Below are 24,980 nucleotides of genomic sequence, written 5' to 3' on the forward strand. Positions count from 1 at the left end.
GTTTGTCAATTTGTGTTATTGAAGTTGAATTTCGCGCACAAGAAAATACAATCCGCGCATATGAATGTACAAACGCGCTATTGATTGTCCATTGATGCCTATGAATGTACACGCATATTCAAATATCGTTATTGAAAGTTGATCCGCGCTAATGATGTTACTTGTGGTGTTGATGAAAGTACACTACACGTTATTGATACAACTATTGGCACACTTGAATGTACATTTTCTGTTAATGAACGGCAAAAGGTGTAAATGGCGAAGAAATTGAATGCTAATATACTTTGCCTGAGCTCCTTTGGGTAAGAATCGGCTTTTGGAATATTGGCACTTAATAATTTATTCAAAATTATCTCAGTGAACTCAAACAATAGCAGAATATTTTTCTCTATATAAGCTATAAGTTCTGTTTGCACGGTAATGCGACCACTGTCTACCCAAGTCTCTGCCCGCTGGCTTTGTACTCATTACTCAAATCAGCGATTCCTTAGTGCTTCGCTCTCTTCTCCCACTTCGGCTAGTGGACTGTCGACTCCGGATTCCTCTTCGATTACCATGATACCAGTCCAGATACAATTTCCTCGCATATTTACCGAACCCAAAAGCCAAGGCAATGTACACACCCTGCAGACTGTTCAGAATGACGAAAGGGTACCACAAGAACTGCCAGCCAAACGGAGCAACAAATCCAAAGATCCACGTGAAGCCCATCAGTGATCCGATACGAACGTAAATTCGGAATTCATGCTTCTTGACTAGCTGATGGCCAATGAGTTTTGTTTGGTTGCGTGTTTCCTTGATGGCTTTTACTGTCATGACAAAGAAGACAAAGTTGAACGTGATGAAGACAATAACAGGAACCATGAAAAAGTATAACTTGGCTTTGGTGCCAGTGATGAAGCAACTGACATCGGACCCATATCCTATCTTGATAATGTCCAAATTGTCTAGGCCAGCGCATATTGCGACATACATTACGACCGAAAGCCATCCTACTGTCATGTGACGTAAGCAGTGCTTCATTCTTTGAGACCTTGAATCAGCCAATGGTCTTCTTCCTTTTGCAGAGAAAGCCCTCCAAGTGTCAAAGGCGATGATTGACGTCCACACAAAAGAGACAAGGAAGAGGTAATGTAGAATGACCGCGATGACAGTACAAGCCATGGGTGTGTCTGTCTGTCCACTTCCAAGTAACCACAACAGTTGTGCCAGCAGAATAGAAACACTGAGGTTCATCAGGTTGATTCCTGGTGGTGTTCGTAGCTCACTGAACAAGGAATAAGTCACGAGGACAAACACCAGGCCGATGATAGACAAGGACATGCAGACGAATGTAAGTACAGAGAAGGCAAGAGGCTTTGACTTTTTTGGCGTTTGGTAGGCGCTGAAAGTCCTGGGAAAGTCAACACAGATCCATAGTGTCCCATTATAAATGTCATATTCCTGCTGATTGTAAATTGTTCCAGACCCTTTAACAGTGATTGAGTTATTTTTTAACATCGTATACTCATCTTTCTCTAATGGTGTATATACACCTGAGCAGTTACTCAGTCGTAATCTACATACCCTAATCGTATCGTTACTCCCAGAATAATAGTTGAAGTAACCGATTATTTCACGTGAGTTATTCAAATAAACCGCTGGCATATATCCATGGAGTATTGCATACTCATGCTTTTCATAGTATTCTAAGTTGACGCAAGTTAGAATTCTGTACGTCACTTTGTAGACACTTAGTTGAACGTTATCAATAGTGATGTTAAACTGATTTGTGAAATTCAAATAATTCTTAAGTTTGTAGCTTTTGGCGCTGTAATTTGATAGTTTCCCAATTCGTATGTCAAACTGGAAGCCCTGAGTAAAATATCTTAGCTGGATTACTCCAAAGCCAAATTCCTTTTCGAAAAACGCTCTGAAATCTTCCAAGGTCGGTAGTACAGTCAGGCCGCTAAAATTCTCGATGAATAAACGGATTCGATAAGAGTCAAAAGGTGCGTTTTTGGGTGAAGGAATCAAGCCATGCCGACATTCTTCCAAATATGGGTCATAAACAGGCTTCTTTGTTGGACAAGAGATTTTCACTAGAACCGGTTTTTCAGCATCATTCATTACGTCTAAAGTGAAAGAAAGCGAGACGGTGTTTAGAAACTGGCCATTGCCTGAAATTTTGAAATTAGGGCGTGGCTTCAAGGAACAGTCAGCAGTTTTTATTTCTTTGCATCTTGAATAATAAGAATTTGAGTCACTCGAAGTTATAGTCACATTAAAGTCATTGGGTATCCTAGATGGATGGTTTTCTTTCCTAACACCAAATTCACCTTCTGAACAAGATAAATTTATTCGTGGACATGGCTGGGATATCTGATTTTCTTGAGGTTCCCATTTTGGCTCGTTGCAGCGTGAAAACAGGTATTCAATCGCCTTTTGTGGACTATAACTTGCTGGAGGAGACGTTTCACATTGAATGACAACTTTATAAGGTTCAAAACTAGTTTCATTGTTGCACAATGCACAGTAGCGATTGCGAAAAACTTTTCTTTCTGGCGTGAAAACGGGCACAGAAACTCTAAGTGTGGATTTGCTAGGAAAACCAGCAGGTCCAGTTATGCATTTGTTTAAAATCTCATCTTGAGGCCAAGAACTAAGGCAACTCGCTATCATCCAGTAATTATTGACACACTCTGAGCGAACGAATTTATTTTTCGGGCGATTTGGCCATGGTTTTGACAATTTCTGAGAACAATTACAGCGCATTGGAGAGATTTGCATTGAATAGTTGCCATAGCCAAACAAGTTTTGCTTCACACAGCATTCATTAAAAGCCTTCAAACAACAAACTTCGCAATGGCATTCTGTTCTTCCATAATGAATGACTTGTCTAATAACCGTACAATTGGTAAGACAGGTCGAGTTCTGTGAAGATATCGATTGAGTTTCTTTGTAACTACTTGTGTGGGTGAAATTCTTCACGTTTACCTCTTTATCTTGCTGAAGATGTCGTTTCTCCCTTTTCCTTTTAATGCTCCCAATTCCTAAATAATCTTGGGTCGTAAACATGTCATCTTTGTCTTGAAAAGGGATTTTCTCAAGGTTTTTGGATGTTTTTCTGACTTGTGACATCGTTATTTTTTGGTTGTTTGCTTTGATAATTCCTTGTGCCGCCTTTAAACTCTCTTGACTATTCTTGCCAACAGGTTGAAGCTCTTTGCTTATCTGCTCTATTCCATAACCAATTTTCAATCTCCCAAACGAAAAGGTTCCATATGTCGAGTGACCAACTTTCCTGATTTGTTTTTCTGTCCCATCATTTTCTTCTTTATACTTAGACTTTTTCAAATTTTCTTGACTCCAAGCATTCACTCCCATGTCAACGTCTCTCGATCCTTGAATCAAGTTGCTCTCATGACCCCAAAAAACGAGATATACACCCAAGATACCTATGGCAATTTCAAGAGCGCCCATCTTGAACTGAACAGATATCAAAGTACGTGCTTCCTCCTTGGGTTTTAAGAAGGCGGCGTAGGTAAAATTAGCATTTCTTTTAAGCGAGTATTTGAAAAGAAGTGACATGACAGCCAAACTATAATTTTGCCAGCTCAGTAACATGCTTTCCAAATGGGCAAATTAATTTCAAAAGTATTAATAAAGTCCTAGCTAGATATGAGATCCACAGCTTTTCCGACGTTGACAAACATCATGGTACACACCGGTAATGGCTGTCACGATGTTAGAAAACTCCACGATTGAATACAAATATAACCCACGTTTCTTCAGAAACGTAAATAGCCACCTTTCTCATGTATGGCCGGATAGCCATCTTTCGCATGTATAGAAAAGCGAGTTTTTGTTTCTCGGCGTCCCCAAAAGCAGGGCATGCTTCTAGTCAGTTCAATTGGGAATTTGTTTTAAAAGACCGGAAGGCTTTCAACTCACGATCAACTGAAATAAAGGAAATATATAAAATCTTCAACTAAACCAAAAGTTTCAGCTCTACATATCAATTAGAAATCAGTGATTATCAAGAGAAATTGAAACCTTGCGTGCGTAATTAATTGCCCAAGAAAAAAAAAAAGAAAATAAATTAAATATACTGTAGGTAATTGTATGAGTCTTGAAAATATTAATGAAATTGTTGTGTTTTGACTGGAAAAAACTTAGAACTAAGGAGATGACATGTATTTGTAATTCTTTTTTGACAGCTATACTTGTTGTAAGTATTATTGTGGTCAGCTAAACTATGACAAATGCCAAATCACATGAAAAAACAATTGGATCATGACCCTTCCCAAAGTACTCTCTCTTTTTCCATTCCATTGATTTTTACAGATTTGTCACAAAACTGTTTTAAAAAGTCTAAGGAACTACTCACTTCTGAAAATATTTTCCCATGTGTTTATTTTTTTTAACTTGCATGAGTTTACTTCCGCGATGCTTGTGCTTTTTTCTGGGGAAGAAACAAGCTTTATTCTGTAGGGGCTTCAAGTTGAATTTGAAAATAACACCTGTTCTGGCAGGTTGTTTCAATGTGAGAAAAGGAACAGCGACAAAGATGACGGATTAATTAACTTTTCACACTCGACTAAAAACTAAATAAGCACTTGTTTGCTGAAAACAAAAACAAGAAATTAATAATAATAATTAGAAAGAATTATTAGAAAAAGAAGAATGTGCATTAGTGGAAATTCGTTGCAAAGTAATAATATTTCCAACTTTTAATAACGCATCATAAGTCTCGCTTTTCAAACAATGAATGATCATTTCTCAGCGGCTAGATTAATAAAGTTTGAAAAACATGACCCTGAAGCAAATAGAGAAAAAGGATCTTTATACGAATATTGTTTTCGTTTTTACTGAAAACTAATTTCACTCAATACACGATTTTTTTTTTTTTTTTTTTTTATTTTTTATTTTTTTTTAATTTAATAGAAAACTCTTCTAATGTCGTTTTCCAACTTATGAAGTTAAAATACGATTCCTAATTTGACCAAATTAAATAAAGATTATGTCATAACTTGCAAAAATATTTAATATTTAATTTCCTTAATAACCTGAATGACTTTTTGCAGTTGTTTTAAATGGCAATGCTTTTTCACGAAAGACAAAATGCTCTTAATGCTTTCCATATTCTAATGGAAAATCACATTTTGACTAAATATTTCGTTTAGTAGAATTTATATGTTGCTAAATGTACCTTCTAGAAAATCTAATCTAAAACCATGCACCTTCGTCTAAGGCTTTCAAATTCAAAAGAAATTTTCAAACTTATTTAATATTTAATCGGGTTTATAAGTTTATTAGAAAGATACTTGTGTCTCGCTTTGTATCTCGGCGTCTTTAGATTTTATTGTTATTCCGTCACCTCCAAGGCACAGCGAAAAAATCAAAACCATTGCAATAAGAAAGCATATGCATTATATATGTTGTCAGTTTCTATTTTTTTCTCGACCTAGCTCCACATGTACCTTCACCATTGTCGATCTAAACCAGGCAGTCGTTCACTACAGTGACTTGCCACAACCTGGAACCGATTGTACGAGGGTGGATAGCGCTATGCGATAGATAAATCTTATCCAGTGGATAAATGTATTGGATATTACCATCGACTTATTACGGCAATTTTATGCGCACAAGTATTGGAAACCAGACTTTACACATAGCATAATTTATAAACGATAAGGTACGAGCAACTTTCGTGGCAATGTTTCTGCTCAATGTTTAGTTAAAATCTTTAATCCAAAGCAAAGATTTGACTTAAAAAAACAAGAATGTTATATCAAATAAAAACGGAATAAGATATAAATTGCAGTTGACAAAAGCGTTGTCCTTTCGTCATCGCAGTTAAACAAAATTGTTGCCAAGCGTTTTTTTTCGGAACGAGGAAAGCCGATAACCCGCAGAAAATACTCGAAACACAGCAGAGAGCTGATGGCAGCTATGAGCAGCGATCTTGGACTAGCTTTCTTAAGCCGCGTGCAATAAGGTTATGAAAGCAGGAGATATAAATTTGATAGAAATCTGGATACAAAACTTTCAAAGAATTGTGTTGCAAAGCTGAAAGACAATACATGGGGGTTCTCTAGCGTTGCGCCGCGTTGTATCGCAAGATATGCGATAATAAAAAACAACAACAACATCGAAAAAAGAAAAAAACCCACACTCAAGGGAGTAGAGGGGACCAATGTAGATAATAATATATTTGTTTACAGCGAAAAATTAAAAACACACAAAAGGAACTTTGTGGGAGATTAGTACGATAACAAGTGAAGAGGTTTCCGTTTGGGCGACATTTTTATTTAAGTTTTTCTGTTTTACAGAAAAGAGTCAATATATGCAAACACCTTAAGTTTGGATAGAAAATTAAACATGTTACTATCAAATGATAAATCTATTGTGACAATAGAGATGTTGCATCGAAATAGTGCATTCATGACTTGCACAAAACCAAAACTGACACCATAAGCAATATTGTTGCTATATAGCATTTTTGGATTTTGAAAAAAGTTTGGTGACCATGGTCAGCAGGTTCCATTCCTAGCTGTGGTTCTTTTCCTCCCAGATCGTGAATTTGCACTTTCTTATAAGTGCATCTATGACTTTGTAGGGGATAAAGAAAGCATCCTTCAGATGGGTTTTCATAGTCGATGTGTCCCATCTTTGTGGGGTTTGTTAACTTTAGCCATTGCGGGACTTCCAGAAAAATTTTCCCTTTACAAGTCAGACTCAGCATGGATTTTTTTAAAAGGCGTTATTTTAAGTTTACGGCTTAATACCTCACGCGAAGTCGATTCACAGCAAGACTATAGTTTCTTATGATAACCAAAGGAAATATGGCTTAAAATTTTGTATAAAAGGGACCAACTTTCTCCAAAGTTTCATAGTCTCAGATACTTCTGGGAAACGCAAACAAAGAGAGAACGTTAATACTTTCAAGAGTTAACATGCGGGAAAGCTTTCTAATTGTCGTAGCTGGCTTCCTTATGGTATTCGTTTTTCATAGGCATCAAACTGATGCTTCAATCGATGAAGGAACGAAAACCTTCTATCCTAACAACAAGCTAAGAAAGACGACATTGGAGTCAAAGCCTAAGAATCAAGATCGTGATAAGAATTGGAGAAAAAAACTGCACGATCCTGAAGAGTTTGTTCAAGCAGATCTCACCGTCATCAGAGATTTAAGAGACGAAGAGTGTCCAAGTGAGAAGACGTTTGTTGCAGAAAAAATGGACGTTTGGGCAAAGAAAACGCGACAAAATCAACAGAAATCGGACATGACAAAAGTACGATCTCACCGGCAAAGAAGGACAGCTCAGACACCAGAAACCACCCTGGTCTGTGAAAAAGAGCTTTCATGTAGAAACAGATGTCAAAACCCTCGTACAGTTTTATACCAAACACAGTTTACTTGCTTTTGTGATGAAGATTGTGAATTCTTTTTAGACTGCTGTGCAGACTACCATGACTTTTGTGGTACAAATGGACTAAACATGACAAACAGCACAGGACACAATACAAGCTTATCGGAAAATCTGGTCAACCAGCAAAACAGAGATCTGTGGAAGTGTTACAAGGGAGAAAACGTGCCAGGAACCAAAGGCGTCTGGATGATTGGATCGTGTCCAAGTTCTTGGCCAGAAGATGATGTCCTGTATCGGTGCAGGAATCTTTCCAGTGCCAATACGATCACTAAAGATAACTACCGCTATCTTCCTGTGTACACCAACAATGGCAGAGTGTACCACAATCGTTTCTGTGCTGAGTGTAATGGAGTTTCTCCAAAGAACATGACCAATTTTACATTGTCCATTGAATGCGATTTTACCCCTCCACGCCATCTGAGCATTGAGAGCACAATATCCTATCTTTTCTCTTATTGTCAGAGCACATCAAACATGATCTTTTGGTCACCAAAGCATGAAGGAGATCCAAGAAGATATTGTCTTCACATTATGTCGGTGTCTGACTGCTTCTCTACGTTTCAATACCGATGCGAACATGTCCCTTACTAACTGTTTGACAGGCAGACCAAGAATAGTGACCAGTCGATACTTTTACAATAATATTGACTGTGCAAAATGTGAAAATCTTATGAATCAAATATCTTGTGGTCCAAATATTACAGCAACTGATTACGGTAAAAGGGGTTCATGGGGAATAGATATACCTCCGCCTCCCAAACTTTTCTCAGTCATTTTTGACTTCAACCATGACAACTCAAAAGGATTCGATAAGATGAAATTCCAAACACCTTGTGCTTCTGAACAAGTATATGATCATTACCTGGATATCTGTAGAGATGCTTTACCAACCTTGCCAAGCTTTTCAGATGTTTACGAATACCGAGTTGTCTTGTGGCTGGAACCAGCTATCTCAAGATTCGAACCAGAAGACTTTTATCGTCGAGTCCTTTCACAAGCACTAGCTGTTCCCATTCAGCATGTCCGAAATGTAGAATTAGTATATAACATTTCGTTTACCCTCCAAATTCAGAAAGACGAAATCCTTCAAGGAAACGTGCGAAATATTTTATACTTCACATCACCATTCAACATCAGTAGGACTGGGTTCATATACACTGTTGTCAAAGCAACTAAACGAATACTAAGTTGTATCAATCGTCAAAAGTATGACAGGAGTGAGTACACGGTACTACAAGATGGTTCATCAACAGTCGTCATCAAAAAGACAGGTGAAGTCTTCCAGTCTACAGATTACTACCTCAATACAACTAAAGCATCAACTTCAGCCAATGACAGCCAAGCTATATTTGTGTGTCCGTCACCAGATATCTAACTGTTCAGGGGTGTATATACTGATTAATGAAGGAGAGTTTAGAGTCCTGATGAACAAGTCCATATTCGTGAACGCTTCAAAACAAGTTTATGATTTGTCAGAATACACATGGATAAACAAGAGTGTGCTGATCTGTGAAAACTTTTCCACAACTTATTACCAATCCAAAGTCGTACCAAAAGACGATCCACTATTGACCACCATAACCATAGTCTGCATGTCCTTGTCTATCATCGGCCTGGTGTTTGTCCTCGTGACTTATTCCTTGTTCAGTGAGCTACGAACACCACCAGGAATCAACCTGATGAACCTCAGTGTTTCTATTCTGCTGGCACAACTGTTGTGGTTACTTGGAAGTGGACAGACAGACACACCCATGGCTTGTACTGTCATCGCTGATCCTTCTACATTACCTCTTCCTTGTCTCTTTTGTGTGGACGTCAATCATCGCCTTTGACACTTGGAGGGCTTTTTCTGTAGAAAACAACGCATTCTCTGACTCTAAACGTGAGAAATATATAAAGATCCTTCGCCACGTCGCAGTCGGATGGCTTCCCGCTCTGGTCTATGTGGGCATTTGTGTCGGTCTTGACTTCACAGATACTGTGAATATTGGATACACGTCCAGGATAGCATGCTGGATGGCCAATAAATGGGCCATCTTGTATTTCTTTGCTGTCCCAGTCTTCGTGTTTCTCGTATTCAACATCATGTTTTGCTCCATGACATTTAGAGCTATAAAAACCACGACAGCACAAGCAGGAGCAGCCTTAGACAATAACACCAAAAAGAACTTTGGTATCTACGTACGTATTGCATCACTGATGGGCTTCACGTGGATCTCTGGATTCGTTGCTCCGTTTGGTTGGCAGTTCTTGTGGTACCCTTTCGTCATTCTGAACGGCCTGCAAGGTGTTTACATTGCCTTGGCTTTTCCCCTCAGTAGAAGAGCCCTGGGCCTTTATAAAAGATCATTTAAAGGTCGCTCTCCATCAAATGAAACATCAAATTCTCCTGTCTCAAAAACAAAAACAAGTCATTCAGAATACAACTGAAGCAGCGCCGATAGAAACTTGTAAAACTGTTCAGAAACCTTCCAAAAGTTATTACAAAACAAACTAGCTCAAAAACTTTGACAGATAGTACAGTAGAAGGCTGATCTTCGTCGTAAGGGACTCTTTCCTAACGTTGCTTCTCACTGTGGCATTCTAGTGATCAGTTGACATGTAAATAGATCAACAGAGTAAAATTGTAATGAAGACAATATAGAATACATTTTACTGTAAACTTGTAAAGAACATGTAACCTTTTTGAAATAGCTTTATAGTAGCTATATTGAATAGAATTAGAAGTAGTACATTTGCATGAATATAATTAGAAATTTGCTATTATACGTTATATATATATATATACCCAACGATGTTTAAGGCCATTTGTAGTATAGTGATGTGATTATGTAATCATACTTGACGATGAAAGAGAATTTATTGCTTTTAAGCTAGCGATTGGTGCAATATTAAAGTGTGCTAAACATTTCTCACAGTCCATGTTTTATTTGAAAGAAAAACAATTTCTCTTGGCTATAGGATCTAAATGAACTTCACTACACACAGTCCATGTTTTATTTGAAAGAAAAACAATTTCTCTTGGCTATAGAATCTAAATGAACTTCACTACAGACAGTCCATGTTTTATTTGAAAGAAAAACAATTGCTCTTGGCTATAGGATCTAAATGAACTTCACTACGGACAGTCCATGTTTTATTTGAAAGAAAAACAATTGCTCTTGGATATAGGATCTAAATACTTCATTTTCAGTCGTAATTTTAAGGTAGTTTGGGACTCTTGCTGCTGCGCATCCAATTCGCGCATCTCGTTTTTTATCGCTTATTTAAGTTTCGTTTTCGAAGTTTATCCTGATATTATGTAAATTTGAAAAGTCCTCAAGATTTCTTGGATTTAGCTCTATTTTCTTTGTAAAGAAAATTTTTTTCCCCGAACATGCTCAATTCTTATTGTCAGTTATCAGTTATCTGCTCCATTGTGTCGTTTTGCGACAAAATTGTTCTTCACAAAAATTCAATCTAGGAAAAGGAATTTAAAATCTGAAGACCTGTAAAGTGCACCTATCCCCTGATTGATTCTACCAATAGTGAGAAAATAATTTTGGCATGGAATTTGAATATTGTTGAAGCTACATCTCGTCAATTAGCACGGTGACACCCATAATATAAAAAATGCATCCTTTTCGATGGGAAAATATTTGACACATTCTTTGCTTTGTTAGCTTCCAATGCATTATCGCTTTCATGATATAACGGATATGGAAGCTTGTTTCCATAAAAGTTTTTTGTTTGTGTTAAACGTGGAAAAAAGCCTTAGAAAAATGTTCGTTTTGGTCGAAAAAGTTTGTTCAATTGTCTACCTCTAACTCGAAAACGATCACGGATGACCCCTATTTTTTGTTTCATCATTAAGTTCCACCTATGTAATTCTTTTTGTGACAAAGTTTGAAGAAAATTCATGTATGGATCCCGAACCCCATTAAGTAGGTCTAGAGCAATCGATATGTCAAACCGTATGACAACTAACAGTTAAATTGCAGTAAAAGGCTGGAGAGTGATTTTTATTTTTGTTCCTATTTCAAAATTGTTGTCAAATATTGCATTACCATGTCGAAATGTATAAGGAAAAAATCGAAGAAAATTATACACAGTATTTAAACATGGAAGGCTGGTGCATGTTTTGCTGTGTACTGACACACAACCTCGTTACCCAAATACAAACAAGGAATGCCACAAGAATAAATAAAAGATGGGCCAAGTTGCTCGATTTATTAGCAGGAATATAAATACGAAAGTTGCTCGATTTATTTGCATTTCCCCTCCCCTTTGGTCTGGCCAACACTCATGACAAATTTCACGGAATCTCTAACCAAAATTTCTTTCAGAATTTCACCCACCAAAAGTTCCGCTCTAGGTATGTTCCCTGGTATTTCACATTACCTCTACAGAGTGGCTCTTCGTTCACTAAATCTAAATGGAATTTTAAAAGCTTGCAATTTCAAGGATGGGGGAAATCCGGAGAGAACCCCTCGAAGCAAATGGGGTTCTCTTTAAAAAGTATTTGTTTAAAAAACACGTATGATTCCATGCAGGACTTTACATAACTAGATCCAAGGAGTGGCTCTTCGTCCACTTGAACATGGCATAGTGAGAACAGGAAATTCGAATGGGTTCTATTTGTCTTCCAGTAATTCATCTCAGAAATAACAACGCGTAGTTACTTAGGTCTTATATAACATTTGAAGCAAGTTATATGTGACCATGGTCAGCAGGTTCGATCCATTCCTAGCTGCGGTTCTTTTCCTCCCAGATCGTGAATTTGCACATTTTTATAAGTGCATCTATGACTTTGTAGGGGATAAAGAAAGCATCCTTCAAATGGGTTTTCATAATCGGGGTTTCCCATCTTTGTGGGATCTTTTTTTTTAGTCAATATATGCAAACACCTTAAGTTTGGATAGAAAATTAAACATGTTACTATCAAATAATAAATCTATTGTGACAATAGAGATGTTGCATCGAAATAATGCATTCATGACTTGCACAAAACCAAAACTGACACCATTAGCAATAATTGGAGCATTTTTAGCATTTTTGGATTTTGAAAAAAGTTAGGTGACCATGGTCAGCAGGTTCCATTCCTAGCTGTGGTTCTTTTCCTCCCAGATCGTGAATTTGCACTTTCTTATAAGTGCATCTATGACTTTGTAGGGGATAAAGAAAGCATCCTTCAAATGGGTTTTCATAGTCGGGGTTTCCCATCTTTGTGGGGTTTGTTTTTTTAAAGCTTAAAAGCTTAATATTTCACGCGAAGTCGATTCACAGTAAGACCATGTCATAAAACATTCTATAAAACAGGGAAAAAATTGCCCAAACCTACATAGTCTATGAGATGAAGTTAGAAAAGAGAGCTTTGGGGTACACAACCAACAGAGGAAGATTTTTCTCACGAAGTCTAGGATGGAAAGCATTCGACTTGCTGGTCTTCTTTTGGTATTTCTCTTACAAATTCTTCAATCTGATGAAAAAGTCGATGAAGAAACGAATACCTTTTAACAACAAACTAAAGAAAACGACATTGGAGTCAACGCCTGAGAAGCAAGATGGCAGAAAGAATTGGAGAGAAAAAGGTGAAGCAGAGTTCCTTGAAGCAGGCGCTCAAGACCTCACTGCCATCAAGGATTTTAAAGACGAAGAGCATCCAAAGAAGAAGACGTTTGTTGCAAGCGACATGGACTTATAGGCAACAAAAAGCGAAACGTCTTCGATCAATAAACCGAATATATTTGAAGATCTTGGACATTTTCTAGAACAAAACACGATGTAAGCCAGCTCAATTTACACAAAATGCAGAGACACTACCAACAGCAATCAGACCCTACAAAAGTGCGATCTTCCAGGCAAAGAAGATACCAGAAACCATCCTGGTCTGTGAAGAAGAGCTTTCATGTAGAAACAGAAGTCAAAGTACAGTAGAAGGCTGATCTTCGTTAGGCACTCTGTCCTAACGTTGCGTCTCACTGTGGCTTCCAACAGAATAAAACTATAAATAAGTAGATTAGATTAAGAAAGGAATAATATAAATATTGAATTGTATATCACTGATGGGGTACATGGCATATATTCACGAAAAAATTTGTAAGAAATTGTTCAAATTTGCACAAATTATTACCTTCAGTTAGACCTCGGTAGACCGTATGCCTACGAAACTTTGCACAAATTTGTATAATTTTTTTAGTTAACTTTTTCACGGGTATATGGTATGAACTCTATAAAGCTGATATATAACTTGCTTTTATGATGCGTATACTTTGAAAGGATAGCTGCGTGGCGACAGTTCCCATTGAAACACGTCACATAATCGTTTTATATAGGCCTGGTTGTAGGAAGGGTGAAAAGCCCTATCCGATGGATAAATCTTGTATAGTAGATAAATGTACTGGATATAACAGCATCGACCTATCCACTGCATAAGGATTTTGATCGAAGTATTATTATCATCCGGATTGATGTAATCCTGAGAAGGACTGTTTGATGCGACTGACGTTTCGATAACCTGAGCGGAAGGATTTATCCATCGGATAGTGCTATGCACCATTCGTACATCCGAGCCCTGGTGATCGGTAAGAACGTATAAAGTTTAGTGATTCCACCAATAGGCTATCTATTTAAACGTTGTCATGTTACACTTAAAGATATGTAACATATTTTGTAGCAATCCCCAGTATATCAGCCAAGGGACTTTAATAAATCACCACACGGGAAAAAAGTAATATTGATAAATTCAGTAGTCTCCCCCATAGCCGTTTTTAGTGCCGTCACGCGACGCTCCTTCCCCACTAACCTGTTCTTAGGCTGTAAAGTTGGGACTATAAACACAGTGACTTTAATTTAAAATTATTAAAAGTAAGAGCAATTGAATTTTGAAGATAAGAAAGACAAATTTGATTTTGTACTCTTGTTTGTGTATACAGTATATTAACTGTAGTAATTAGGAATACACATTGTAAAACTGCATGAATATAATTTCGCAGTTATTGTAAATTATATACGAAAGAAAAAAGCGTATTAATTTCTAGAATTTTTGTGAATAAGACATGAGAAGACAGTGTAAAAAAGGCATGTCATTGTACTCTTTCACTCTTTAGCGAGAGATTATTGTTGCAACATTAAAATGTGTTAAAAATAACGCATATTTTTGGGGTTTACTGATCGGTAACAACACTGATAGAGTTATTCCATCATTTTCGATGTTTTGGCTAGTTTTGAAGTAGGTTTAGAGTACCTTTTATGCGACAAATCCCAGTTAATGATAGTCAACCTGCCTCGAGTTGACTAGCAAGCTATGATAATGAGCAGCAGGTGTAGAATGCCAGGTGCATAAACCTATTTCTAGATCGTTGTCTTGCAGTAAATGCTGTATAGAGTAGTGAAAATAGCATTATACTGTTATAATAATCATATCATTAATAATAATAATAATAATGATAATAATAATAATTATTATTATTATTATAGTAATAATAATGCTCTATTAATAACGAGGGTAAAACACTAAAGAGTTACAATAACTAAGAAGAAAACAAGAACACAAGAAAAGTATAATTGTACTGAAGAAAAAATATAAAAGTAAGGAAAGTTACTGGCTAGTACTTCATTAAACTAATGTGTTATTTGTACCTGGGTTCAAGTGACTTTGGATGCCCTTGAAAGGATTTTTAATAACTTACATGGAATGATCAGATATACCATCGTGTCATGTCAACCTTATCAGCAAAGCAATGCGAATAATAGAATACATACTAAGATTATACTGCAAAATCAGAAGCGAGTTTTAAATATTGCCATCCCAGGTTTGAGAAAAACCCTTGGTCGGGTTGACATTGCAGTGTATTGTGCAAATGTCTTAAGGTGGTGTTACACGGACCAACTTGCAATGCCGATTTTTTGCGCAACACTGTTGCACGAAAAATCGTTGCCGTGTAACATAGCGCCGAGGACGATTTTTCGCGCAATATTTCACTCTGCAACACGTTGCAAGTTTGATCTGGCTTCAAAAACTTGCAGGACTAGATGACGAATTTGCATCAAATCGATGTATGTAACATGTCCATCGCCGATTTGACGCGCAACAAAATGGCGCCGATTGTAGAAGAAGTAAGTTTAAAGAGTACAGCAACTGCAACAATTGTCTAAACCTACTGAAACAGACAAGATAAAACTTTTGTAGTTGATAAAAAATGATAAAAGCAAGAAAAGAAGAAAAAAGATAGCCGTGAGTGAGTTGGCAGCGCGTGGACTGAATACTATGGTAAATGTTGTGCGAAAAGTTGTTCCCGTGTAACATGTCGAAAAAAACCGACACACAAATGGCGCAATAGCCGGCGTTGCACGAAAAATCGGTGTTGCAAGTTGTTCCGTGTAACACCACCTTTTGGGGACATCAGTTTGAAGATGGCTTCGTCTGAAACAATCCGACAATATGCACTGGAATGCCTACTCGATCAAGTCCATTTCCTCAAACTGGGGATGACTAATTGCAGCAGTCATGATGCTCAAAGCTTTAATTATCTTCTATTCCAAGGACATTTTAATCATGCCTGGAGACAAATTTGAGATTTGAGTTTTCCCTTTTAGCGTGAATTAGAAAATAGAAATCAAATTGATATATACTATACCCTCGTCGAAAATACTGGATCCAAATTGTATAAAAACCTTTTCAAACTTTTGGGATTTTCATTGTAAAAGCTTTAAATCTTTGAAGAAAAAAAACAAATTCACACCGTTTCATGAAGCAGGTGGACAATAAATCATAAACACGGCAAAGGCATTGAGAGGTCTTCCTTGATAATGTGATTGATGGCATCATGTTTTTTCATCTTATTGTCAAATTAAAATTTGATCGAAAAAACCGGCTCGTTTGATTAAAATTGATTTATTTGACACACACAAGGAGCGAAAGCAGATATATTTATTACCCCGTAACCATGATCAGGGCTCAGTCAGTTAGTGTTTGTAGAGGTCTTCGGTTCTCAGTATCATTCAGTCTTTGAGATTTCAGAACCAAACTTGAAGCTTTTACAATGCATGAGGTTTCACTAGCTTTCGCTAGCCTACTTGCCGTATTGCTTTTGCAGATCAAGCAACACAACGCTGGAGATAGTATCATTCGTGCCGGTGATGGGATTACAAAATCTGTGAAGAACGATACTGTCAGAGCTGATTCTAACGGTCAAGATGCAGGCGATGGATTTGTTTGAAGACTTGAAACACTGGGATTCACTTTTTTCCACAAATGAATTCAGAAAAAACGAAAGACGATTGAATGAAAAACTACCGATAACTTTTCGGGTTGGGAGTTCCACGCAGTTGAAGATCCAAAACAACATCCAGTTTTATCAGCGGAAAAAGTCATCAGTAGCAGTCAACAATATAATAGAAACGTTTTTTACGAAAAGCCAAATTCAAAATTCAAGAAAAGTGCATCCAAGGACAACACGAGATCTTTCATCGGCAAGTGGAGATCTTGGTAATAAATTTCAAGAGAACAGCAGCTGTACAAGCAATGAGAATTTTACTTTGTCTTGCCATGAAGAGCTGTCCTGTAGAAACAGATGTCAACACCCTCTTTCAGTTTTGAACCAAACACAGTTATCATGCTTTTGTGATGAAGATTGTAATTTCTTTCAAGATTGCTGTGCAGACTACGATGTCTTTTGTGGACGACACTCAACACAAAATACAAGCTCATCAGAAAAACTAGTCACCAAGGAAAACAGAGATCTGTGGAAATGTTACGAAGGAGAAGAAGTGAGAGGAGCCAATGGCGTCTGGATGATTGGATCGTGTCCAAGTTCTTGGCCAGAAGATGATGTCCTGTATCGGTGCAGGAATCTTTCCAGTGCCAATACGATCACTAAAGATAACTATCGCTATCTTCCTGTGTACACCAAAAATGGCAAAGTGTTGTACCACAATCGCTTCTGTGCTCAGTGTAACGGAGTTTCTCCAAAGGACAGTGAACAACTTCACCTTGTCCATTGAATGCGACTTTAATCCTCCTCAGCATCTAAGCTTGGATGATAAAATACGATTTTTATTTCAGTACTGTTCTGAGAAAATCAATTGGAAAGGAGGAAAAGGGCATCCTAGAAGGTATTGTATTGATTTCGAAACTCGAAATCAAGATAATCCATTTGAAATAAGAAATTCTGAGCACCAATTCAAATGCACCCAAGGTAAACCTCGAGTCGTTGGCACGGACCCAGAAAATCTATAAAAATGTTGAATGTGCAAAATATCTTGGGGAAAGACCGCAATGTCTCTCTTGTGGTCCTAACATTTCTTCTTCCGAAAGTAACTCAAACACTGCAGAATCGGGACTCAGCCACGAGCCTCTATCACTGATATTCGAATTTAACCCTGGAAAAAGCTTCTTGAATATGAAAACACAATGCCAAGATAGCAAGGTATATGACCATTACTTAGAGATCTGTCGCCAAGGTATATCTCCAGGAGTGCCGGTAAATGCTTCATATTTGAGTCTATACCAAGTTGTTATTTGGGTTCTACCACCCGATGGATGGTCAAGCTGTTTTCAAGAAGCTATCGCACACTATTTCCTCACCAAAGCCCTTGGAATTTCTCAGCAGAAAGTAAGAACAATTAGTGTAGCAGAACGTGAAAACCCAACAAGAACAAAGATTCAGTTTACTTTAGAAATTACACAAAGCGAAAGATCGCTGATGAGTATCAAAAGAGTCTTAGATTTCACATCGCCATTCAACATTTCAGTCTTTGTACAAGTATTCACTGTTGTCAAAGCAACTAAACGAAGTACTAAGTTGTGTCAATCGTCAAAGTATGACAGGAGTGAGTACACGGTACTACAAGATGATTCGTCAACAGTCGTCATCAAAAAGACAGGTGAAGTCTTCCAGTTTACAGATTACTACCTCAACACAACTGAAGCAACATCAGCCAATGACAGCCAAGCTATATTTGTGTGTCGTCACCAGATATCTAACTGTTCAGGGGTGTATATACTGATTAATGAAGGAGAGTTTAGAGTCCTGATGAACAAGTCCATATTCGTGAACGCTTCCAAACAAGTTTATCATTGGCTAGAATACACATGGATAAACAAGAGTGTGCTGGTCTGTGAAAACTTTTCCACGACGTATTACCAATCCAAAGTTGTACCAAAAGACGATGCAGTATTGACCACCATAACCTTAGTCTGCATGTCCTTGTCTATCATCGGCCTGGTGTTTGTCCTCGTGACTTATTCCTTGTTCAGTGAGCTACGAACACCACCAGGAATCAACCTGATGAACCTCAGTGTTTCTATTCTGCTGGCACAACTGTTGTGGTTACTTGGAAGTGGAAAGACAGACACAACCATACCATGTACTGTCATCGCGATCCTTCTACATTACCTCTTCCTTGTCTCTTTTGTGTGGACTTCAATCATCGCCTTTGACACTTGGAGGGCTTTCTCTGCCAAAGGAAGAAGACCATTGGCGGATTCAAGGTCGAAAAGAATGAAGCACTGCCTTACGTCATATGGTAATTGGATGGCTTCCTGTTATGATATATGTTGCTATCTGTGTCGCCCTAGACTTAACAGATACTGGAAACATTGGATACATATCGAAAAACGCATGTTGGATGGGCAATAAATGGGCCAGTTTGTACTACTTTGCCATTCCAGTGGCATTGCTTCTCATTGTCAACACAGTATTTTACTTCAAGACATTTAAAGCGATCAAAGTCACGACAACACAAGCAAGAGCAGTGGTGGACCAAAACACCAAAAAGAACTTTGGTATCTACGTTCGCATTGCATCACTGATGGGCTTCACGTGGATCTTTGGATTTGTCTCTCCGTTTGATTGGCGTTTGTCGTATCCATTCGTCATATTGAGCGGCTTACAGGGTGCGTACATTGCCTTGGCTTTCCCCCTCAGTAAACGGGCCAGGAGTCTCTATAAAGAGTTGTTGACGGGCAAGTCTTCTTCTCAGGACACAACGGTTAATTCTTCCATCCCAAGAACAAAAGCTCAAGAGTCAGGGTGTAGTAAGAACTCAAGCGATACGAAGCTCTGAACATACCCAACACTCACAAAGACTCTCTTAATGAATAATCACATTAGTTGGCTGAATAGAACAAATAATGGAACCTACTTAAAATTATCTTGAATGTGAGGCAAACATAAAAATGGAAAAGAAATCACACCTTTTCTCGATGGAATTTGTGGTATTTCTTTTGTATTTTCATGTTAGCCTCACATTCAAGATAATTTGAAAAGTGTCCATTTGCATTATAAAGTGAAAAAAATAGTAAGGAAAATATATAAATACCAATGATTACCTATTTCAGATCTCGTACACCTACTTGCAAGAACGTTGTCATACGAAAATAGAACATTAGTGATTTAGTGGGATAGGAATTATATTAAAAAACAAAAGAAGATTACTGAAGCTGAACTTTTTCTTTTGTCTTTTGATGTATTCCTTTCTCACTAAATTACTAATGTTCTAATATCGTATGACAACCTTCTTGCAAGTAGGTGTATGACTTCCCATAAACATGTTTTTTGCTGGAATGACAGCTGATGATATATGTCTTCACTGGCGCCGTAAAGATTAAACAAAAACTAAATTATAAAGAGATTGAAGCTTGAAGGTAGAACTGACAGTTCGTTGGTTATACGAAAACATGAGTTAGTGAGAAATTTCCCGTAATATATTAATGTTAATCAATTATCCATTTTCTAATCTCACAAATAGAGCGAGTGCTCTTTTCTGCCTCCATCTCATACCACTTTTAATCTTTCAATTTCTTTTCCAATTTGATAAAACTGGATTCAGCTGTCTTGTGTTCGTATGGCACTTATTGTACAAAACAAGTCTTTTTACAGTCTTTATCGTTATTGGTTAGCGTAATGATTGTGAGCGGATGAGTGCCTTATGACGAGTCCTAACTATATATGGTATAGAGGATATAAGTATAAACGCGATCACTAATAACCTTGGCGTAAATTTTCGAATCTTAAGAGCAATCCTCATTGATAGAAAAATATTACAAGGTTACAAGAAAGCTCAACACTGAATTCCCAGAGATGTATGACGTTTATAAAGTGTTTTTGTGCGTGATAAGCGTGTCGTGTTTTAGAGTGAATAACGCACAGCTACCAGACTCGCAACATCAAAGAACGAAGGATGGCGAGTCGTCTAGAAACTTTTCAGGCTCTCTATACAATCAAGAGGCCCAGGCAAAGCAAGCAAATATCAGTGCAAGTCTGCCTGGAAAAGGTAATGAGAACGTGCTTGATTTATCACTATATTAGAAAAATTGAAGTTCTTGGCTGATATTTGCATTCTTAAAATGAATGAATCAAGGCGACCTCTAAAACAATTTTCACTCCCAACAAAAGCCACAAGAGAGTCAAAAGGGAAAAAGTATAGCAAAAGAGGAAGCAATGGCTGATATCATTACATCATTGTCTTTGAATTCCGTGAAATTCTGATCGAAATACAAATTACTCTCATGTTTATCAGTAATCGGGATTTGACTTAATTATCACCACTCATGCAAATATGATATTGTGTTAGTAATATTAATTAAAACTACTTTCTAAATCTAAAGAAAAATACTTAAGATAATGACCAATGTAATATATATATGTATATGAACTGTCTTCTTTGAAACACTTTTTTTTTAAGTTTTCAAGTTTTCAATCTTACTTTTGTGAGAAAAAGAACTGTCTTTGCATGTTAAACTTAAGTGTACTTGAAATAATAGGAAGTAATTCATTCTGACGTAAAACGGTTTGACGATAAGATAAGATAATAAAAAACTAATAAAATACTTTAGCCCGAATGTTTGTTCGTCATTTTATCGTACAATATTTAAATTACATAGTTTTTCGTTTTCACACCTTTTTATACTCATTACTATTCATGTATATAAGTTAACGTATTTTAGTTTTTTTTCACTTGATAATGACGTTCAGTTTACGTCGAAACATCGTGTTACAATAATTTTTTTCTTAAAGTTTTATCGCTGAATTTTATCTTAAAATTTTGCGTTTTTTATTTTTATTTTTATTTTTATTATTTTTTTTTTTTTGTATTTTATTGTATTTTACTGACATTCTTATGTTAAAATAAGACATATTTACACTCAGTTTTTTATTTCTTTATTATTTCTTTATTTATTTGTTTGTTTATTTATTCTTTACTTTTTATTTATTCTCTACCTTAGTTTTTTTAGCTATCTATATTTTACTTTAATTTATTTGTTTTTAGTGATCGCATTAGAGATTAGAAAGATTAGAACTACCACTAGTCACCCTTAATGGGATGCTAGCTATTCCATCCGACAACAATTTAATAACTCACAGCTTTAATGAACGCATTTCGCTGCGCCCGTCGTTTACAAAAATAGATTTACAAATAAGTATTATATAAAGTAAAACTATATAGTAGTGTATAGTATATATGTCATTACACAGCTAATATATATAGATAGATATGAAATAAATAGAGGATATTACATGGGCGCGCGGAGATACGAAATTTATCTTCGAGTGTTGAAAATATTTTCAACACGAGAAGATAAATTTTGTATTTCCAAGCGCCCATGTATTATTCTGTTTATTATATAATTATCCATAAAATCAACTTAATAAGCTTTTTATTATTATAACTAACTAACTAATAGCTTAAATACCATGGTAACGATATTTTCGCATGTGAAAATAACATGTTATTTTCACATGTGAAAATATCAGTTTTTCGAAAAAGAGAAATATATGTATATGTATAAATAGAAATTAGATACAAAGTTAAATATAAAATTAAATATATTATGATAGTGCTGTCTGTATAAAAGAAAAAAAAATATTGCGATTAAAAGCTTCTTTTTAAAAAAATGTGACTGCAATAAGCATCTTTTCCTTGGGCTTTTTTCCCCCAGGGTTGCTTCTTTGTTTGATGATACGCTTTGAGAAGTAGCTTGAATAAATAATGTTATTCCTAATGCACCTGTCAATTGAACCCCCCCGGGGAAGTATGGGGCATAGTAGGGGAATTATTGGGAATTTGATCTATTGATTTGCCCGATGGGTTGGAAGATTATACGTGTTTTAGTACTTTGCCTGGCTTTTAGGGGTGGGGGTTTGAACATTTTGGGCACATCTTTTACTGTGGGGGTGGGGGATTTGTCAATTTTGAAAGGTGGAGGACTGGGGTGTAGGAATCTTGGCAGAGCAACCAGGGTCACAATATAAGTTAGTGAACACATTTTTTGGTATGTTTTATATGAATATCTGAATTGAGAGCTCATCTGTCCTTTTGATATTGGTAAAGAATTAATGACTTTAAGAGATTGATCTTGTATTTTTTGCTTTGATGACAGTCTTCCAATGTCGATATTTTTGCCGCAAACTTTCATGTTATAAAATAGAGTTTATGCTTTGGACTATTTTCAATATAAAAGCTTGTCTACATTGATTTTTTTAAATGTGCAGCTTCTGTTCAGTTTCATTTTATAAAAAGCAAATCCAAAAAATGATCGAAGAAAAATTATTAAAAAAAAGATACAGATAGATAAAATAAATAAACTTCAAGGCTGTGGGCGATTGACAGAGTTGAGCGTATGAGACTTATATGAGTATAATATGGATAGGTATCGTAGATAGGTAGCAAAGGTACAGTAAATGATAAATATCATACAATTTATATTGAATTGAGAATAAAAGCATTTCGAGTGAAGGCAACGTAACGAAACATGCTGAGCTCATGCGTCGCGGTGGTGTGGTAGGGAATACAATATCAAAATAGAAAAGCTCTGGGATAGTCGTTCGATCTACCAAGTATTTATCATCAGGGGTTAAAACACAAGGTAGAGGTCAGTATTCGACCTACATGTTTCAAATTTTCTGGCGCCAGAAGAAACCCTACGTGTAACGAAACAGCCGGGACACATCACGTTGACCTGTATGTGTTATGTGTAGAAAGAATATACATAAGTAGCGTGTGTCAGAAATTAAACTAACGCATAGGTAATATGGTAATGTAGTTTTCTCCCATAGTAGAGGACTTTGTTCATGTTTGATTGAGGGTTTGAAATAAAAAATGTCCCCTGTATATGGTGCATTATTTTCGTTTTTTTTGGTTTTTTTTTTTTGCTTTATGTCTAATGCCCCATACTTCCCCGGGGTAGGGGGGGTGAGGGTTTCAATTGACAGGTGCATAAGTGAATGACGCATCGTCTATCTATCCAAAAATTATACGCTCAAGTAGCCGGATGGGATCTGTGGCTTTTATAATTAATTGGGACGACATCAAACCCATTTTAAGTGCTCGTCGAGTGATTTTGATTAACAAAATGTCAACGACAAAAAAAAACTTTTAAATTAGCTAAAATTAGTTATCTTCATTTCAGTGCCGCAAGATGCCCCAGGGCGACATATTAGAGAAGCTCTCAACCGTTCACAAGATCCTCTACCGTCGTTTCCACCGCCTCCGCCCCCTCCTCATCTTCCTATATCTCTCCCCCTCCCTTTCCTTCCCTCTCGATTTCCCCCTCCGAAACTCTCCGTGTCCGTACCATGCAATGGGTCTCTCTCCTGCCAAAACGGATGCCAAAGTCCAAGAACAGTTTTACGTCAAGAAACGCTGTCTTGCTTCTGCGATGTTGACTGTGTCTTCTTCAAAGACTGTTGTGCAGACTACGATACATTTTGCCATCATGACGACCGAAGCATTAAAACGCCTCCCAGGCAAGACAATCTGGTTAGTCAGCTGAACAGAAACCTGTGGAAATGTTACAGTGGTGACCGTATCCTGCACGACATAACTGGCGTCTGGATGATTGGATCGTGTCCAAGTTCTTGGCCAGAAGATGATGTCCTGTATCGATGCAGGAATCTTTCCATTGCCAATACAATCACTAAAGATAACTATCATTATCTTCCTGTGTACACCAACAATGGCAGAGTGTACCACAATCGCTTCTGTGCACAGTGTAATGGAGTTTCTCCTTCAGAGATGACTCACTTTGAGCTGTCGTTTACCTGTGCCGTCTCGCCTCCTGCCACTTTTTCCCCAAGCCAAAGATTTGATTTTCTGTTTTCTTATTGCGACTCAAGTAAGATTAACTGGAAAGCACCTGTAAATGCACCAAGGCGATACTGCCTAAATGTGAACGTAATAAGCTATAGTTACGTCAATGATGAATATATCTGGAACAGATGCATCAATGGCTCAGCAGGGATTGTATTTATACCTGGAATAAAAGTCAATTACAAAAATATTTACTGTGCAATATGTGAACGACATAATGAAATCGAGTGCGGTCCTCGAAGTACTTTTCCTATTTCTGGATATCTTCCGTATCCACAACCATTTTCAGTCATCTTTGACTTCAAGAACGGAGAACGCAGCGACACCAAGAGTTACACCAAAGTAAATTGTCCATTTAAGCATTTTTATGACCACTACTTGGAAGTATGCCGCAAAGGATACGAGACGCTGCCCAGCACCTCTTCTGTTCAGGAGTACCAAGCTCTTCTTTGGTTTCGCCTTAAAATCAACACAGTTTTCAGCGATGAGACC

At 37.1% G+C, this 24,980-nt stretch overlaps 1 protein-coding gene and 1 pseudogene across 1 annotated transcript; one reads left to right on the plus strand and one right to left on the minus strand.

Moving 5' to 3' along the window:
- Positions 1–245: 245 nt before the first annotated feature.
- On the minus strand, positions 246–3,132 carry LOC116293169 (uncharacterized). The gene has a single exon (XM_031700567.2). It carries the CDS (start codon positions 3,118–3,120, stop codon positions 472–474), a length of 2,649 nt encoding a protein of 882 aa, XP_031556427.2. The 5' UTR covers positions 3,121–3,132; the 3' UTR covers positions 246–471.
- A 3,806-nt stretch (positions 3,133–6,938) lies between these two features.
- Positions 6,939–10,311, plus strand: LOC116293139 (uncharacterized; annotated as a pseudogene).
- The last annotated feature ends 14,669 nt before the right edge of the window (positions 10,312–24,980 follow it).

This window comes from Actinia tenebrosa, unplaced genomic scaffold (assembly GCF_029948245.1).
Source record: "Actinia tenebrosa isolate PJP-AT-01 unplaced genomic scaffold, QUT_ActTen_1.0 PGA_scaffold9__36_contigs__length_13948895, whole genome shotgun sequence".
NCBI lineage: Eukaryota > Metazoa > Cnidaria > Anthozoa > Actiniaria > Actiniidae > Actinia > Actinia tenebrosa.

Bases quoted from the DNA above. Each gene is read 5' to 3' on its own strand.
- LOC116293169 (XM_031700567.2), bottom strand. From the start codon at position 3,120: ATGTCACAAGTCAGAAAAACATCCAAAAACCTTGAGAAAATCCCTTTT.